Source organism: Prosopis cineraria, unplaced genomic scaffold (assembly GCF_029017545.1).
Source record: "Prosopis cineraria cultivar Desert tree isolate PC_DT_omini unplaced genomic scaffold, ASM2901754v1 PC10, whole genome shotgun sequence".
NCBI lineage: Eukaryota > Viridiplantae > Streptophyta > Magnoliopsida > Fabales > Fabaceae > Prosopis > Prosopis cineraria.
Genome location: NW_026555341.1, coordinates 8,303,425 through 8,324,052, shown reverse-complemented (window position 1 = coordinate 8,324,052; position 20,628 = coordinate 8,303,425). Strand labels below are relative to the sequence as shown.

The window sequence follows — 20,628 nt, the reverse complement described above, 5'->3', positions numbered from 1 at the left end:
TGGAACTGTTGAAGCTTTAGAAAAAATAAAAATGAGATTGTTTACAAATTTCATATCTCATTCTCCTTGTGAGGAGATAGGTAAACTTAATTATATGATCTTATTTACTCGTTCACTTGTAAATTTTTTTTCTCAATTATGTAATTTAGGGTTTAATTTAGAATTTTTTGGGCAGAACAAATTTAGAAATTTATAATTTACCAGATGTGTTTTTGGCATTCGCACAAAGTCTCCTCGAGATCTGATAGAAATTAGTCAAATTTATGATGTCTATTACTAATTAACTTTTTTGTTTGGGACTTGTGATATTTTTTCAAAAGATAGCCAAAAAAGTAAAAGCAGAAATAATTTGAGAAGATGCAAAGTTGGGCTTACTGGAGCAATTGTTGATTTGGTCTGGGCCTTGTTTAGACTTAAAGAACCTTATCAAAATTTGAAAGGAGGATTACAGGCCCAAGAGAAAAAGAATTCCAAAGCTCTAACGGTCTACCCAAAAAAAAATTTGATCCTGCAAAATTTACTTGAGAACGTAATTCTTCGCACATTTTGTGGCATGTATATGTTTCAATGTTTGTGTGTGTATATGTCAATGATATAAAAATTGAACAGAATCGGACAATCGGATAAACGAATTGGTTGGACTGTCGATAAGAACCGTCAATGATTTAATTTGGGCCAAAAAACTAATTTTATGATTGAACTGAATTGTGAGCTATTATTAAATTGAAAACTCAAACAGAAAAATGGAGCAATTTTAAAAAAATTGAATAGTTTTAAATATAATATTAAAAAAATTTAAAGAATTTAAAAATTAAATTATATTAAAAGTTAACTTTATGTTTGAACACTTTATATATATAAATATATGATTTGAGATATTTTTTTATAAAAATGTTGACAATTGTAAGTACAAATATAAATATTTTTAAGTCTACTCATATCTATTTGAATAAAAATTTACTTATATTTGATAAGTTATAAAATTTTAATTTATAATACTGTTAATTTACAATCATATTATGTTATTTTATTAACATACTATAGATTTTTTATATTATATATATATATATATATATTTAATATTATTTTTATTTAATTATTACATCACCAATCTAATCACTGATTTAACCAGTTAGATTATATAAAATTATTGAATTTTTTGATTTAATTTCCGGTCCAACTTTTAAAATATTGGGGGGGTGTGTGTATGTATTATTTGTTTCAAGATTTTAAAAACCGAAGTAGTCATTAAATCAAATTAGCTATTGATTCACGGTTCATTAGTTCAATTGTGGTCAAATTGTGATTGAATTGATTGACATTAAATTAATATATTTTGAAAAAATTAGTCTTTTAGTCCTCCAACTTTTAATTCACTTGTAATTCAGTCCCTCAACTATGACTCGCTGTGACTCAGTCCCTCAACTATGACTCGCCTATAACTCAGTCCCTCAACTTTTAAATCACTTATAATTTAGTCCCTCAACTTTTGTTAATTTTTTTTTTCATGTTAGTTTAGATCTCAAATTAATGAGCAAGAGGAGGATATTTTAGAATAATATATGAACATTTTTTTATCCCTCTTATTTGATAAAAAAAATTTTAAAAAAATTAAAAAATAAGGACCAAATTATAGGTGAATCAAAAGTTGAGGGACTGAGTCGCAGCGAGTTATAGTTGAAGGACTGAGTTGCAGCGAGTTATAGTTGAGGGACTGAATTACAAGTGAGTTAAAAGTTGGGGGATTAAAAGATTAATTTTTTCATATATTTTAAATTTATGTATCACAATTAAATAAGAAATACATGCAAATATTTATATTTTACAAAAAATATTAATAAATACTTAATAAAATGATTTATTGTTGTTGAATACATGATTAGTACTAATTATTTTTGGCGATTAGTACTAATTATTTTTTGCTATTCTTTGTTTTAAATTATGTTTTTAATTTTTAATTAATTCAATCCGGCTTTTTAGAAAACGGGTCCGGTTGATCGATTTTGGGGAATCAACCAAACCAGACTAAAAGTCGATTCCGTCGATCCAGTTTTTAAAACACTGATTTGCTTTGCCTAATAGTATAATATGAAAGAGCTGTTGAAAGTTGTCTTCTCTAGAGAACTCACCTCTAATCTCTAGTTCTGTAAACTCAATCTGCGGTGAACCACATAACTTTCTCACTCGCTGTGCCCTCACCATCACCCGCCGAGGTACTCTGCGTCTTCTATTGCCTTTCTAATGTTTGCTTCTGTAAATCGCAATCGAATGATATTACTTTCATTCAGTGATCTATGAGAGCAACTGATTGATTTGCGCCCTATTCAAAATCTATATACTCTCATGGTTTTGTGGATTACTCTAATTACCCGCGAATTCTGGATTTTACATTACTTTCTTGTTTCCCGCGATATATATATCCATATATGATCTTAAAAATTCATGTTCCTGGTTGATTAGAGTTTTGATGGCAACCCTACCCCTGTTAATTTGTTTCCATATCTTATTGATGAATCATTATTATATTTACGGTAGTGACCTTCTCTTGCACCACAGTGCGATCCTTTCAATTTTTATTTTTCCCCTCAAAAGTCAGAACAAACTCGGTCTATTCGTTTCAAAATCCAGAAAGTTGCATAGATTGTTGATGAACGTGTTAAGTTTTTCTCTCTCTCTTTAAATAACATTCTTCTATCACTTGTATTGTTACTGAATGGCATTTCCGATCTCCGATTGAAGATAAAAGAATAGGTTGAAAGCTGGTAAAACATTGGATGGCAGAGTTGATAGGACCGAGACTGTACAGTTGCTGTAACTGTCGAAACCATGTTGCTTTTCATGATGATACTATTTCAAAAGCTTTTCAGGTGAACTCTCAATTCAAATTTTAGCAGATTAAGCTTGTATGCTTCATAATGTGTTCTCAATCCAATCTCTAGCTTAGCAGTAGGCAGTAGCGCCTCCTCCAAGCATGATACAGTAAATAAAAAATGCATGACTGAGAGTTTAGTTTAAAGTGGGGATCACAATTAGGTCCCGAAAGTTCAATTTAGTAACAGTTGCAAATATCAATTTGGTAATCTGGGACTTAAATGATTGATTTGCAATTGAGATTCTGTCATTTCAATTATGTGTATTGGTATTTATAACTTATCTTTCAACATATCATCATTAAATTAATCTCTTGGGATGTAAATGTCATTCTCCTTAATTTAAAATAGCTACAAGACTAGATCACTCTTTTATGTGGTTGACACATAATTGGTAGCCTCCATTAACATTTCACTATATCAATAGGTTTAATAAGATTTTTTGGTAGTAACGATAGTTGAAAATGCTTCATATCATTTTCAGGGAAGACATGGAAGAGCCTTTCTGTTTTCCCATGCGATGAATGTTATGGTGGGGCCAAAAGAAGACAGGCAGCTCATGACTGGCCTCCACACAGTTGCTGATGTTTACTGTTGTGACTGCCACGAGGTGCTCGGTTGGAAGTATGAACGTGCCTATGAGGAAACACAGAAGTACAAGGAAGGGAAGTACATTCTTGAGAAGTCCAAAATCGTCAGGGAAGACTGGTCATAAGTTAGTACCGATGCCCATGTTGTTGTTGTGTGTCTGTCTCCATGATCCGTTAATGTGCAGAAATTGGAGATTTTAAAGATTGGATTCAATTATTGTTGTTGGTTTGTTCATTCTTTTGTATTCTCTTGTAGTCTTGTACAAAATGATCGAAACCAATACACTATGTCAAGTGTATGAAATGGGGATTTTCTTCTGGTTCTGCCTTTGTTATATGCCTCTTGGCTTGTGTAAAATATTTATGCAAGTTAAGATTTTTTTCTGTTTGCTATTTAATTACCTTAGCTGCTTTGAGTAACAATGTCTTAGCATTTAGCAGTTTACCAGCCTTGTGGGAATAGGTTCATATTTGGGATCTGGTCATTCAAGTCTCTGGCGCCATGCTTAAACTATAAGCTTGAACATGTTGGATGAATGTGCACATCTTATCTTAATCCCGTTAATCATTTGACTTTTTAGTTTGTATTGTATAATGGCTCTAGGAATCCAGCTAATCCTCAACTACTAACTTGATATCTAGCCTTTATAGACCTAAAAAACGGGCTAGCTTTTATACCCTTGATGCCCTTGTAATCTAATCCAGGTTTTCCAACATTCATTTAATTCATAAGGCCTGGAAATAAATTATTGTTAATTCCAATCTGGTTTTTAGTATAAAGTATCTTCTAGAAGAGAATTCTCATCAGTAGTTATTTGATAGGGTATTAATTAAAATTTTCTTATACCACCCCTAAAATCAATAACTATAAGAAAGAATGCAATGTTAAGTATAAAAAAATTTCATCTAGATATGGATAAAATTAAAAATTTATTTCATTTTCATATAAAATTAATGACTTAATCACTTTTTTTTATTTTAATGAATTGATTAGAAATATCTTATAATGAGGACTTGAATAGTATTTCTTATTTTAAGTTGATGATATCCTTTGGGTTTTAACGTGGCAAAATAGGTGCATCTGTTCGTTTGATATCCGTGTAGAAAATGAATTTTTAAATGTTCATAATGTATCAAGATCTAAGTAAAGATTTCTTTTCATATAAAATTAATGGCTTACCTTCTCTTATTTTAGTGAGGTGAATAAAAATATCTTATACTAAACCTAGATGGTATTTCTTAGTGTAAATTATCATTTAGGCTTCAACATGGCAAACAGGTGCATCTGTTCATTCCATAGAAAAAGAAATTTTAAATGTTCATCCCACCAAGCTTTAAGCAAAGATTTCTTCTCAAAATAACATGGCAAATCCATGCTGTCCATTGACTAAAACAGAACAGTTTCTAGCACTGTAGATAAGCATAACCACTCACCAGAAGTTCACAAATTACCAATATTCGAGATTTGTTCTTTGAACTACTTATTGCAATTAGAATGCAAAAATTACACTCATCGTCCCTTCAAAGATCATATGCCCCTTCCCTCCCCAAAACTACGGTTGAAAATACACACTACTGAAAAATGTTATCATATCGTTCCACCAAATGCTGGTCAATAATTGCCAAGTCATTTATAACAACCGCCAAAGCACATACTGCGCCCAAATATATATACATATATATATATTTGCAAGGTATTGACAAAATGGAAAAACACAGGCTTGGTTCGAATGAACCAAAATCAATGGACGTAGAATAATGGAGGCAAACAATTCGAAAGAAAAAAATGGTGGTTTCCTAATTCATCACATGACTGGTATTTTCTTCCTCGTAATCCATCTCCTTTTTGCGTCTTCTATGGCATCCTCCCTCATCTTGGCAAGTTCAAGGAAGCATTGGTGATACTGTGTATTTATTGCATCAAGCTCCAGTTGCAGCTCGTCACATTGATCCTTGTCTGCGAGGGAAAGAGTATTGATGCTTGACATGTCAAAGTTCTGGGGTTCATCGCCACATGAATCTATAAATGAGACAGTTGAGTTCTCTGAAACGACGTTCACTGAGTTCCTATCAGACCCGTTGATGGTAACAGATCCACCAGCATTAACTTCCCTCTTGCGTTCATCTTGATCATGGAACCTGACATCTAAATTGGATCTTTTGGCAATGGAGTCCTCACAGCATCCATCGAAGATAACAGAAGCAGGTTCCATGTTTTTACCATCTGAGATGACTTTAATCCCATCCTCTGCTGAAATGCCTGACATAATTGATTCCTGTTTCTCTTGATCTTCATCAAGAACCTGTGAGTTAACAAGATTCTCATCACTATGACACCATAAAGATGATTCCCCATTTAAAACTACAGGAGAATCGCCATCCAAACAATATGCTCCAGGTAATTGTTGACGTGACTCTCTCCAGTTAGGAACAAGCCTGACGGTCATGGTGTGTATTAGTTCAGCAATAACATCCACATCCTCAGCAGTGAGATCCAGATTTTCTACCATCTCCTCAGCAATTGAAATTGCCGTATCCGAATCAAGATAGAACAGAAAGTGGATATTCCTCGCACAACCTAACAAAAATGTAAAACATTTAGTATGCTGTTGTGGCAGGAAAAAACAAAAATATAACCACTTACCGTTTGTCTCAGCAATGCGTAGAGTAAGTGAAATTGTTCTGCCTGCAACGTTTTTCTCCCCTCGTAACCTAAATTCATTACTCTTATTCTGCCTAAGGAACTCTAGAGTTGATATTTGAGTTTCTTCTGTACCGTTCAAACAGGAGCCAGGTAAAACATCGTTGACAGTTTGGTCTATCTCCATGGGACGTGGCTCAGTTGTTGGTGGCATCACCAACTTGGTTATGTGATTGGGCAACTGCAGTACATGGTTGATCTCCTTCATGTTGTCAGTAGCAAGAAATGGATCCTTCAATAGCTCGGATGCAGGCACTCTCATAGATGCTGGAACTAAACATTTCTCTATGAATTGCTTCACTTGTGGATCATTCACTTTACCAAGGGCAGCAGGCTTTATTCCCTGAAAGTAAGAAACTTATGAGTGTGACAGAAAACAAAATTAAGAAGAGATTCAACAAACTTAACTGACACTGTAGACTTACAGAGGTAACTTTCTTATATATCTGTGCCTGATTTTTGCATTCACTATATGGGTACTCACAGGTGATCATTTCTAACATGCACATTCCAAAAGAATATACGTCAACAAGTTCATTATACTCTTCTTCATAAAGCTCAGGAGCCATGAATTCTGGTGTCCCTGCAAAGTTACAAGAAGCATCAAGACCAAATTCTCCCTCTAAATGGTTTAATACAGTCAAAAAGTCAGGAGAAACTGAAGCATATTACCAATGACACTCCGTGCAGTAGGTTGCTGTAGGACAGTTGCCAATCCAAGATCTCCAATCTTAACTTCTCCAGTATTACCATTAATAAAAATATTATCACATTTCAAATCTCTATGGATGATAGGAGGATCGAGGCTATGCAAATAGCATAAACCTCGAAGAATTTGCCTTGCCCAGTTCTTGATGGCCTTCAATTCAACATTCTTATGCATTCTTCTATATCTAATCCATTATAAGCAAGTGCAGAATCAATGAATGCTAAGGTCAAGCACATAAGGGGAAAAACATTTAATCTTAAAAAAAGGCCAAAAAACTTACCGCCTCAAACTCCCAGAGATGAATAACTCAGTTATCATGTTAATAGTCTTGTTTGTATCGTCCACCCAAGAATTATAGAACTTGATGATGTTGCCATGTTTCAATGACTTTAGGAGATGAACCTCAGAATATAACCTTTCCAATTGTTGTGGAGACTGCAAAACGTCCTCAATGTTTACTTGGTTCCAGGCAACTTCTGTTCCATCAACTTCATCAAACGCCTTGTATCTATAATAACAGTAAATAAAGGTAATTTGAATTAAGAAAGTTCCTTCCTTGAAAAATTTTTTAACTTCAATATCTAACTACATTGAAAACTAAATGAAGATAGGTCTAAGAGCCATACACAGTCTTGAATGCTCCTTTCCCCAACATATCATCATACTGAAGATAGAAACATAGCAATATATCAATAACTCCGCTCCAGAAGTTAACGAAAAAAAAGGTTGGTATTATGGTATTGATAACTCAGACAAACTAATTATTTAATCACTATACATGATTTAAAAAAAAGAAATAAATAATCAAAATCAAAAAGCACATTACGATCAAGAAAGGCTTGAAATTCTTCAATTGAGGAGGCTTTGTTTTCAAAAGAAATAACATCCTCAACAGTCAATAACAAGCAATAAACATCACTGCATCTACTATAACGAAACTTTTAAGGTTTTCCATTGAATTCTCAGTGTCAGCGTAATAGTAACGTATAAACCTATACAGGTCAATCCACATACCCGAATGTAACGTCCAGTAGGATCTTTCTCCACAACATCAGCATCATCGGTCTCAAACTTGCCAACAGACAAACCAACGCCGGAATCCATAGCTATCGCAACTTTAAAAAACAAAAAGACCCTACGAAGAGAGTAATTGATTTTATTCGTCGCGCGAAAAAATTAGCAAACCTTATCCGGTTTTATCCGAGTGCGAGTCTGATGAAGAAAAAGCTGTTCAGAAAACGCCTCACAAGCGATTGAATAGGAATCAAATGGCGAACAAAAGTGGAATCGACATCCGGCAAAGGCCAGAACCGAAGATCCAAAATCCATGAAAGAATTTCGATTCCGCTTGAAAGTAAACATCCTTATACCAATCCAAGGTTCACCCATAACGCTATCTGCATCTTATGTTAGGCGAAATCAAAATCAGTGGAGAGATTGATCTTCCACTCAAGACGCTCGGGACGATGAAGAAAGACTGGAGATCCAAAAACACACTTTCTTGCGTACGGGAGCTATGGAGGGTAGAACGTGGCACGCTGGCACAACCTGGAGACTTCCATTAATTTCTTTTTATAGTTAAACTGAAACCGTGTAATACTTTATTCATAAAATCCATAATAATCCATAAAAAATCATGATAGTAATCTTCGATAATAAGTCGATAAACGAGAGGTCAAAAAAATAATAAATCCATAAAAGAGATTTATCATAACAAGGAAGATTTTTCAGTTTTATTATATAACTAGCATACACCCGTGCGTGTATTTTTGTAACTTAAAATGATTTTATTTTAAAATATTAATCAATACAAGTAAAAAAGTTTATATAAAATAAATTACAATATTAATGAATAAAATAAGTGTAAAATTATAAAATTAGAGATTAAAGAATTCATCATGAATTCTCAAATGTTCAAAATTATAGTGGCCCCTCTTCATAGTTTTCACCTTTTTTTTCTATTCATCTATCAATCTTTTTTATTTTGTTTTGTTTTAACTCTTGTAGGGAAGCTATCATAATTAATCAAGTCTAAAACTCGAGTTGTTAAGATATTTTTTTTGTAAACTACAATATAATTTATTATTTTTATCATGTTGATATTATGATGATGCATTTTTTTCTTTATCATTTGTAGGTCTATTTAATAATTAGATAGTTTGTAATGTTTTTCTTACATATAATCCATACAAAATTAAGATTATAAGGTAAATATAAAAATTACATAACTCCATCTTTTTTATTAAATCATGTGAGGGTAGATCAATTTTTGAAGTATTATAATTTTTATGATTTATAAATATCAACAAATAAACATATTAATAATTTTGAAAAATTAATTTTCAACTCAAACACCAATATTTTCAAATCTTGCAGTTGAAATATTACAATATTAAAATTATCAAGATCAAAACATAAATTTGATAATTAAGTCATTATCTTCAAATATGAATTATATATAATTTAAAAAATTAAAATTTGATTAATTCATTTGACGTTTATAATTCAAATAAAAATTAAAATTAAATATGGATCATTAAAATATCATTTGAAAATAGGTAATTTGGATCACTATGAGTAAATTATTATAAGCACGCTTTTAAAAAAAAAATTACAAGGAGATACCTAAAAGCCAAGATATATAAGGAATGGAAAAAAAATTACTTGTGTTGATTTGAAAAACCATAGCAATGTATATCATCCTCTTCATCTAATTTTAATATACCTGAAGAATTATAAAATAATTAACAAATTATTATATAATTTACAATAAATATTTCAAAAACTAACAAATTAAATTTTATGAAACCATAACTTCACGAAAATAGAGCACAGTAAGTTTTTTCAGTTCTACTGCTTATGAAAGAGAGACTCAAAACGATGGAGGAAAATTTAGTAAAAAAAAAATTACAAAATGCATGATTATGTACAATTACCTAGCATTTATCATGAATATGAGATCTATCAGAAATTGAATTTCTCTTTTGATGCCTACAAGCACATAACAACCTCATAATGCCATTGGCTGGGGATGAAAAATCATCATGAAAGATGATAGAAGGGCTGAAGGATATTTGTGATAAGGGGAGGAGCCGAAGATAATGAAAGTCTTGTGATTCTGCTTGTCTTAAGGAGGGAATGGAGCAATTGAATGCTATTAAGATTTAAAAAAAAAAATATTATGTGTTTTTTAATTATCAATGTGATCGTGTATTTAAGTAATTAGAATTTTAAAATTAAAAATAAGAAAATGATTATGGAAAGTTACAACGATAGGAGAGTGGGAGAAAAATAAGAGAAAATAAGAATTAAAATAACTCATTTTAATTTTAAATATAATTTTTTTAATATTTAAGAAGATTTATTAAAAAATTTAATGTACATGTTGAAATTCTATATTTTAGGCAGTGGCAAAGTTAAAAAGTTATGACAATGGATAAAATCATGAGAGTGAAAATTTAGAGTTAAAAGAAAGTGATTTTTACAATTTAAAGATAGTATTGTTATCATCTATAAGAAAAAAATTTGATATCATGTAAAAAATTATTTTTGAAAATTATTGTTGACATAGATAACTTATAATCACAAAATTTTAAAAAATGCATACATGTTGAGTATAGAAGGCAGCCTACGATTGTACTTTTGTATATAGATATATAGAGTTACTTAATTTAAAATATTATTATGATATTATATTATTTATCATAATAAATAATATCTTATTTATCATTCTTATTTCTATCTTGACATGATCTATTGATTTTTAAAATTAAATATTTAATAATAGGAATAAGATTATTGAGAGTTAAAATGCAAAAGAGATAATGAGAGAGGAATGAGAAAAAAACTTAATTAAAATAAATCAGTTTTTAAAATAAAAAATACAAAAATACAAAAATAAGTTAACACAATTAAATGAAGTTGATGTGGTAGTTTGTAATTGCAGCATTCTGAAAAAAAGGACACATGTTGAGTTTGGACGGAGGCTCACGGTTCTACTTTATATATATATATATATATATATATATATATATATATTATATTTTAATTTTAATTAATATTTAAATTTATATTTCAAACTTAATTTTTTATCCAGTATCTCTTATTATGTTTTTAGAAATATTTTTCCTTATATATTACTTAAACTTAAGATATTATTTATTTAGTATTTATTTACCTTAATTGAAAAAATTTAAAGTATATCCGGACAAGGTGTAATCAAATTTTAAATTCGATTCAATTACAAATCTTCAAATTTAAGAATCAAATTAAAAATCAAATCAGATTAATCTATAGAGATCACGGTTATATTTTATATTGAAAATATTTTATTTTTAATTAAAATTTTTATTACAAATTTTTTAAATTTGTAATTTAGTTAGTAAATTAGTTTTCCTAGTGAAATGCAAGGAATATACCCGCTGAATTGTGGATGGAAGAAATTAAAATGAATCTTAATGGTGTAGCTTTCTATAAATATCACCCCTTTCATTTAAAAATATAAGATATTTTTAATTAAATTTCATCTCTTAATAAAATAGTTACTTACTTTTTAACTAACTCTATCTTTTTATATTTACCCCTATTAAACACCTTAAAATAAATATAAAATTATTATCAATGGAAGTATTTTTTTTTAAAAAATAATGATTACATCTCGAAAGACTAAAAATACCTTATATTTTTTAACATCTAATTTTTTAAAAAATATTTTATATTTTTTAACAGATGGAGTATATAAAATGTATGAATATTAAGATTTTATACTTTTACATTAAAATAAAGATATATTTTTGCTTCTAAAATATTTTTTGATGAGTGCTTAATACTTTAAAGTATTTGTTGAAACATTTTCATCCCTAAAGCTTTTTTAACATATACTTTAGGGAATTTAACGGTAGGGTAAAGAATGCACAAATTTAATTACTTTAGATGTGAAAATACTCTAGCAACAAAGGATGATTTAGGATACTGAGCCTTGAAAAATATTTTAAAAATAAAAATACACCTTTAACCTCTATATTAATAAGAATGATTTATAATTTATAGTTATAATTCAGAAATCTATATAAACATACCTGCACACGAGTTTCATGGCTTAAAGAAATCGAAATAATGAGTGTAAATTGATTTAAGATGCAGGTTAAACTATCATACCCTATTATCTGGACTTATCAAGTTATCAAATCGTAATTTGTTTGAAAAATAATATTTTTTTCAACACAATACTTATAAACTATTGCTTCTGGATTCACGTTTGCTCTGTTCTATTAATCTGTGTAACATTGATGATAATCACCAAAAGGAAATTTATTTATTATTTTAAGATATTTAATCTAATTTCTACAATAATATAGAAATTATATAGAAAGCTAACACGAGCCATTTTTTTCGGCATATTTTGTAAAAAAAATTATTTGTTTATTGAAAATAATCTATTTTTTGAGCTTTTATATTGTTTATTTAAATTTTTAAACGTAATCAAAATTTAAAAAAAATATTTTTGATTATTTTAAGAAATTAGTTTGAGTAACTTTTAAAAATAATTTAATGCGGTAAATAAAAGAAAGTGTTTTAAAGAGACATAACTAATGATCACTTTTTTAATTATTATAACTGAATGTAAAATAATCTTTTTTTTATAAAATATCTTTAAAATAAATCTCTTTTTATAAAATATATAAAATATTTAAAAATTATTTAGTTTTCAATATTAATTGAACAGCCCATCATGTACATTTAGCTTGCGAATTATGATATGACGCATTTGACCTCTATCAAATTTGTGTTTTCATAACTTGTCAGATTTCTTCTTAGGAGAGAAATAATAACTGTTAGCTACAAGTTTCTTAGCTGAGGTTGGATTTTAATTAGAGGAATTACATTGTTATTTATATGTATTAATGATACAACAACAACAACAACAACAACAAGCCTTTATCCCACTAGGTGGGGTCGGCTACATGGATTGCAAGACGCCATTGTGCTCTATCATTTATTAAGCTTTTAGAAATATTATTAATTAAGAGATCACGTTCAACAACTTCCAAGAGTGTTCTCTTAGGCCTTCCTCTACCTCTCTTAATCGGACTCAAAGTTATATGTTCCACTCTTCTCACTGGTGCCTCCCTTGGTCTTCTTTGTACATGCCCAAACCATCTCAACCGATTTTCTACCATTTTTTCCTCAATAGGTGCCACCCTCACTTTTTCACGTATGTGCTCATTTCGAATTTTATCTTTACGTGTATGTCCGCACATCCATCGTAACATTCTCATCTCTGCTACTCCAACTTTATGCTCTTGCTGTCCCGTTAGAGCCCAGCATTCACTACTATATAACATTGCCGGTCTGATAGCAGTACGATAAAACTTTCCTTTAAGTTTATTAGGCACCTTACGGTCACAAATAACTCCTTTAGCTTTTCTCCAATTAAACCACCCAGCTTGAATTCTATGTGAAATATCTCCACTGATTTCGCCATCATTTTGGATAATGGCTCCCAAATATCTAAACTTTTCCACTTGAGGTATAATTTGATCTCCCAATTTCACTTCCAAATTATTTTCGAATAGTCCTTTATCAAATTTACAATATAAATATTCCGTCTTACTTCTACTCAGACGAAAACCTTTCGACTCCAATGTCCTCCTCCATAACTCAAGTTTGCAATTAACCTCTTCTCTTGTCTCTGCTATAAGAACTATATCATCCGCGAAGAGCATACATTTCGGGATTTCCTCTTGAATATGTTCCGTCAAAACATTTAAAATCAAGTTGAACAAATAAGGACTCAGAGATGATCCCTGATGTAGCCCAATCTTTATAGGAAAATCCTTTGTTTGACCACTAGGCGTTCTTATACTAGTTTTTACCCCCTCATACATATCTTGTATGGCTTTAATATAAGCAATCCGTACTCCCTTTTTTTTCAACGCTTTCCAAAGCACTTCTCTTGGTATACGGTCATAAGCTTTTTCCAAATCAATAAAAACCATGTGTAGATCTTTATTTTTACAACGATACTTTTCCATTAATCCCCTTAGTAGATAAATCGCCTCTGTAGTTGATCTACCTGGCATAAAACCAAATTGATTCTCAGAAATACTTGTCTCCAATCTCAACCTGTGCTCAATTACTTTCTCCCACAATTTCATTGTGTGGCTCATGAGTTTAATCCCTCTATAGTTAGTACAATTCTGAATATCTCCTTTATTTTTATAAATAGGAATTAATGTACTTCTCCTCCACTCATCAGGCATTTTCTTGGACCGTAAAATCACATTAAATAACTTAGTTAACCATCTCACCCCTTCTTCACCTAAACATTTCCACGCTTCGATAGATATACAATCAGGTCCGTTAGCTCTACCATTTGCCATTTTCTTAAGAGCTTCCTTTACCTCCTTATCACGTATTTTTCGATAGAATGACAAATTTTGTTCTCCTTCACCAGTTACTAAATCCTCCAAGTTACTAGATGAATCCTCTCCATCATTGAAAAGTTTAGAAAAATAAGTCTCCCATCTATTTTTAATTTCATCATCTGTAACTAAAATTCTTCCCTCTTCATCCTTAATACACCTTACCTGTTCTAGATCTCTTGATTTTCTTTCCCTACTCTTGGCAATCTTATAAATATTTTGCTCTCCTTCCTTCGTCTCAAGGTTCTTATAAAATTCTTCAAAAGCTTTAGAACGAGCTTCACCCACAGCTCTCTTAGTTTCCTTCTTAGCCATACGGTACCTCTCCCAATTTTCCTCATTGTTACACAAATGTATGGCTTTAAAACAGTTCTTCTTATACTTGATTTTGTCCTGTACACTATTATTCCACCACCAAGACTCCTTATCTCTCGGACCAGGACCTTTCGATTCTCCCAAAACTACTTTTGCAACCTCCCGTATCTTTTTAGCCATATCCTCCCATATGATGTTAGCACTTCCCTGAGAATCCCAAATTCCTTTATCCAAAAGATTTCGCTTGAAAATATCTTGCTTCTCACCTTTTAATTGCCACCACCTAATCCTTGGTGTTACTACTTGTCGACGTTTTTGGATTTTACTCATAATACACACATCAAGGACTAGGACCCTATGTTGTGTCGTTACAGCATCTCCAGGGATCACCTTACAATTTTTACAAAGTTTTCTATTTGTGTTCCTAACCAAAAGAAAATCAATCTGCGACCTTGAGGCTCCACTTTTGTAGGTGATGAGATGCTCATCTCTCTTCTTGAAACAAGTGTTGGCAATCTTAAAATCATACGCCAATGAGAAATCAAGAAGAGTTTGCCCTTCATTGTTTAGCTCTCCAAAACCAAAACCACCATGCACCCTCGCATACTGACCAGCTTCCCTCCCGACATGCCCATTAAAGTCTCCTCCAATAAAAATCTTTTCACTTTGTGGTATGTGTCGAATCAACCCCTCCAGATCCTCCCAAAATAATTCCTTAAGACTGGCTTCTGTCCCGACTTGCGGCGCATAAGCGCTAACAATATTAACAGTCTCACGTCCAATTATCATTTTTAAAGAAATAATTCTGTCTCCAATTCTGCTAACTTCTACAACGTTCTTCTTCCACTCCTTATCTATAATGATGCCTACTCCATTGCGTGCACTTACTTTTCCTGTATACCAAAGTTTGAAACCTTGAATATCCTTAGCTTCTTCTCCACGCCATTTTGTTTCTTGCAAGCAAAGGATATTGATTTTCCTTTGAATCATAACCCCTACAACCTCTACAGATTTACAATTTAATGTCCCAACATTCCAAGTACCAAATCTAATTTTGCTCTTATGGACTAACTTCTTTAGCCGCGTGCGTCCAGAATGACGCGGTAGCCCTTGCTCATTTAACACTACATCCGGGCGCCGATGCAGCGGCTCTATATGTATTAATGATAAATTTTAATTATATTTTTAGAATTTAAAATGCTCATAGTTATAATATTTATAATATATAATTCAGATATCTATAAACTACATCTACAAGAATTTAACTGACTGCGGAAACTGAGATAAGAAGAAATTCATTGGAGATTGAGATGAATAAACCATATTATCTGGTCTTGCATATATCATGCCATTAGATTTGTTCATTGAGAAGCCCTTCCAACTTGATGAGTTTCAATAGGAAATGAAAAAAGAAACTGGATTTAATATCTTAAGCAAATCAATAATTCAAGTCAGGTGTACATTTTTTCTTTAAAAAAAAAAACGTTCAGATTCGAGGAATTAATCCACATTATATATGATGAACATATTTTTTTAAGATCATTATATTGAATAATAATGTGGTCACATTACTTTAATATTTAAACAATTGACTTTTTTATATTTATTTTATTATGATTAGTATTAGTATAATAATAAGCATAACTACTTATTCATTTTAGGTAAAATATCAGTTAAGGGTCCTTAAATTCTAAATTTTTACTGCAGTCTATTAGTCTTTAAGTCAAATGATTGAATTGCTTCTGATTTTTTTTTTTTAAGTCAGCCCATTATTATTGACGCTGTTGTAAAATTAATTTTAAATGAGTTGTTATAATTTAAATAGATATTTGTTGTTGATTATTGAAAGTACGGATCTAATGGTACAAGTTTATAAACAACAAATATTCATATGAGTTTTTACAACAATACATTTAAAATTAACATTAATCCATTCAACATTTAACAAATTAAAAAAATGAATAAGATGAGTTTCATTGTATTAAGTGTTAGTCTTTTATTAACAAGTATCTATTCAAATTAAATAATATATTCAAAATTAATAACAACTCATTTGGGGTCTGACAAGTTAAAAAAAATTAATAAGATGTGCTTAATTGTATAAGTTTTAGTCTTTTATTAATAAGTATCAATTTAAGCCTTAATATATTAGAAAAATGATTAAAATATGCTTAATTGTACAAGTATTAGTCCTTTATTAATAAGTATCTATTCAAGTTTTGAAAATAATTCATTCTCAATTAACAATATATTTTACTAAAATGCGTGAAATTTTAAAGCTCTCTATTTATATTAACAAGTAATATTAGTAAAATAACAAGAGTCGTTTTAAAATTAATAATGCACCATTATGTTATAACATGAAAGTAGTCCAAAATCTTGAGTTACTAACTTACTATATATATATATATATATATATTGTTATACATAATTAAATGAATTTAGTAGCACAGTAACCACTAAACTTTTTAAGATCTTAAGGAGTCATAAGATCAAACTCTCCTGTCATTTTTACCAATTATCCTCTAATAAAAGTGTTATTGGCGCTGAGCTCAAGTAACTAACCATTGATGACCTTGTTGGCAACGACATCCTATGGATGGCATTGGTGATAATGGGGATGACTTTTTTTTTATTATTTTAAACTTTAAGCCCAATTCAATCATTTGACTTAAAAAACTAATTTCATTTAAGAACCAATGAATTGCAATGAAAATTCAAGATCTAATTATCCTTGAATGCTATAAATTTCTTACAGTGGTGCTTGATTGATATTTTTCCTTCATTTTACGTGTTGTAGACTCAGTTGGTTTTTAATTAATTAGATCAGACTCAAACCATAAAACAAAGAAAGGGATGGCGCCGAGTTCGAGGTTAAATCTAAACGTTTTTACGCTTATTTTAATTAAGTCCAACTCATAGTTAAGAAATTTCAAACGCATAATCAATTATAAGACCACAGATTAGTCTCATGTTGAAGAAGCAAGCAAGATGTATAGTTGACTTTGATTTTTTATCCAATTGTTTAGCCGACGAGCCTAAAAAATATTCTCCCAATCATTGGATTGGAAACTACTCTTTCTGACTATTTTGTTGTCTCATTACGGTATTGCGAGGCTTTTGGGCTACAGCCTACATGCGATTCAAGAACACTAAAAAAAAAAGGGGTGGATTTTTGTTTGGGCCTTGCAAAAAAAAAAGGGGTGGATGGAGATAGTGAAATTAAGTACATTTTTCCTATGCGACCGAGATATGTGGGCTCACATTTTTATTTATTTAAACTTTAATTATACATTTTCCATCTCATTTTGTTAACCCACCTATTCATAATTTATATTGATAAAATGTGTTTAAATTTTTTACTAAAATTATAAATAATTTTTAGAATTAAGGCTGAAAATTACCTATGAAGTATTTCTTCAAGAGCATATTAATCTTAAACTTGAGTATGATGTATCAATCTCCATGAACCCAAAAAAATGTATCGATCATCCTCAATCTATTAAGAAACATAAGCGTCTGTTAATTTAGTAAAATGAGCCAATATGTTGTCGAGATTAAAATAAGACTTTTACTTTTCTTTATCTTCATCCATTAATCGCAACACTTATCTTTCTCTACTCTAATTAATGTGAGGGGAAATTTGTGGTTAATATGGAGTATTTCATAGCCTAGCACAATGGTGACTTAGGTTAGAGGGTGAAAGTTGGTATAGAAGAGCTCTTTGATGATCTTGACAGGTTGTATAATGAGAGTGCCATGCTTAGAAGAGGCAGTGATGGTCGAAGGTTTTGATGATGAGTTTGATGCCATCCATGTTAATCTGAAGAAGCTGACAGATGTGTGAGTCATGAAATTGAACTAATTAAGAAATGGGAAAAAGGAAGTGTAGAATTGTGTGGCAAAATTTAGTATCATGGATCTTGTTCTTTGTTATGTATAGGAGTGGTTATTTCAGTAAGTACAAAATCCTTAGAGTCATAGGTACTCTAGTATGTCAATATGTCATGAGAAATTTTTTTTTTCAATTTTATTTTCTAATTACATATGATGTAACTGGGCAAAGTGATGGGATTTTATATAATAATTACAGCTTAAAACACAAGCATATGTAGTTTATTATCAACTTGAGGTTCCATGGCTTTAGAAACGTTCATAATGATCCCTATTTTACAAGCAAATACGCACAAAGTAATCATAACATGTTGAATATGTATTTATGGCTATATTTCAAAAGGTGACTAGAAGCCACACATGTTAAATTGTTAAATTAGATATAAGATTAGTCATAGGTTGTCATTGCCAAATACATTTACACCTATCGTGTCTTCAGTATGACCTATGTCTTTTATGTAATCAATTTTATCTACGTTTCTATGTCATCAAATCCATTTACGCCTTCTACGTCCTCACTTACATCTTGCTCACCCTCTCTCACATTCCCTTCACTTTCAACTCTCATGTCTGCATTATACTCCTTCCCTCTGTACTCTTTCATGTTACTTACAATATTGTCACTTCCGCCTTGCAAAGTGCAAACATCTCTTTGTACCTTCCCACGCATTTTTTTTTTGGCCAAATCAAGTAATTTGCTTTCCTTGTTTACTATCTCAACTCACTTCTCGTCTAATGTGTTGACGTCATTACCCTCTTTGTGGATAGCATTATCTTCTCCATTTAACGTCATTTACCTTTGTAATCAGACAATGCCAAGATAAATTGAGGGCTTCAATGACATTTCATCGTACCTACTATAAAAGAACAATTTTTAAGTCTCAATCGATACTTATTTGTAATTCCCTAATGTCATTTTCACAGTTTGTAAGTCTAATAGAATCTCTAGTCACATTCTCCCCACTTCCTCCCTATTCCATAATGGTTTCTTGTCTAATCCCCTCTTTCTTTCCCTTTCAACTTCAAATTCATGACGGTTTAAGGGTTTAATCCAGTTTCAACAAGAGATTTCTCACAACATTTCTCACGAAAGTGAAGTCTGAGGTGTGACAAAATGATTGTGTGCAGTGTGGAAAGAGAATAAGTTGCGGTCCAGATAATGGGCATGTGGAATGACAATTTATTATGTTTACTTAAAAAAAGACATTTAGGTGAAATTACTTTGTTTTTTAGGATTCAGGGGGATGTTGCACCATACTTAAATGTAAAATGCGAAATACTGTTACCGTGTCTTTGGATTGATGAAAATTTAGATTTAAACCAAATCTCTCATTTTAACGTACGAAAATTAAAATTTAATTTTTGTTTTAAATCCAAATTTATTGTAGATTACAATTTTTTTATAATTTCAAATTTAATCTGTACTTTAGTCATTTAAAATTCTACTCACTTTAAACATCTCATTTTTTTTTGTTTTCACTATTGATATATTTCTGACTCTTGTATTTTTTTATTTTTAGTTGATTAAAAAATAAAAATAAACTCATCATTTTTAATCTTTCATTTTTGTTTTGAATCTTAGTTCATTTATCTTTTACATTTGAAATTTTTTAAATTATCCAAACAAATAATTTTAAATATATAAATTTTAAATGTAAAATTTAAAATGCAAAATTTAAAATTTAAAATTTAAATTCAAATTTATCAATCCCAGAGCCACCTTAAAGAAATACGTTGCATGAATTTTTACTCAAACTTTCTTATTGGCAATGTTGTTTGTTGACACTATGACATTTGGAGATACTACATGACACAGGTGTGCTTTTATGATAAAAAAATACACACACACACTCTTGGGTCTCGTTTGATTATTAAAAATGAATGAAATAAAACATAATAAAAAAATCAATATAAAAATAAATTAAATTATCCTTCTTCCTCATAATAAGTATGATAAAGTTTATTAATATATATTATAAATGTATGAGTTATCACATCTTTCAAAAATCTTATAAATTATAATTCTCAATTCCATAAACTAAATTATCATTTTTCTTTATGAATGTAATTCAATATTCATTTTGTTCACATCATTTTCCCTTTATTTTTTAATTCATTTAATTTC

At 30.4% G+C, this 20,628-nt stretch overlaps 2 protein-coding genes across 2 annotated transcripts; one reads left to right on the top strand and one right to left on the bottom strand.

The window, feature by feature from the left end:
• Window positions 1–2,055: 2,055 nt before the first annotated feature.
• On the top strand, window positions 2,056–3,853 carry LOC129323171 (protein yippee-like At4g27745). Its single transcript, XM_054969763.1, has 3 exons — window positions 2,056–2,213; window positions 2,740–2,867; window positions 3,355–3,853. Exons 2-3 carry the CDS (start codon window positions 2,775–2,777, stop codon window positions 3,583–3,585), a joined length of 324 nt encoding a protein of 107 aa, XP_054825738.1. The 5' UTR covers window positions 2,056–2,213; window positions 2,740–2,774; the 3' UTR covers window positions 3,586–3,853.
• Window positions 3,854–5,036: 1,183 nt separating this feature from the next.
• On the bottom strand, window positions 5,037–8,422 carry LOC129323219 (serine/threonine-protein kinase WNK8). Its single transcript, XM_054969828.1, has 7 exons — window positions 7,885–8,422; window positions 7,497–7,534; window positions 7,151–7,378; window positions 6,834–7,054; window positions 6,587–6,744; window positions 6,105–6,504; window positions 5,037–6,038 (listed from the first exon to the last, which is right to left on the bottom strand). Exons 1-7 carry the CDS (start codon window positions 7,972–7,974, stop codon window positions 5,266–5,268), a joined length of 1,908 nt encoding a protein of 635 aa, XP_054825803.1. The 5' UTR covers window positions 7,975–8,422; the 3' UTR covers window positions 5,037–5,265.
• Window positions 8,423–20,628: the final 12,206 nt, after the last annotated feature.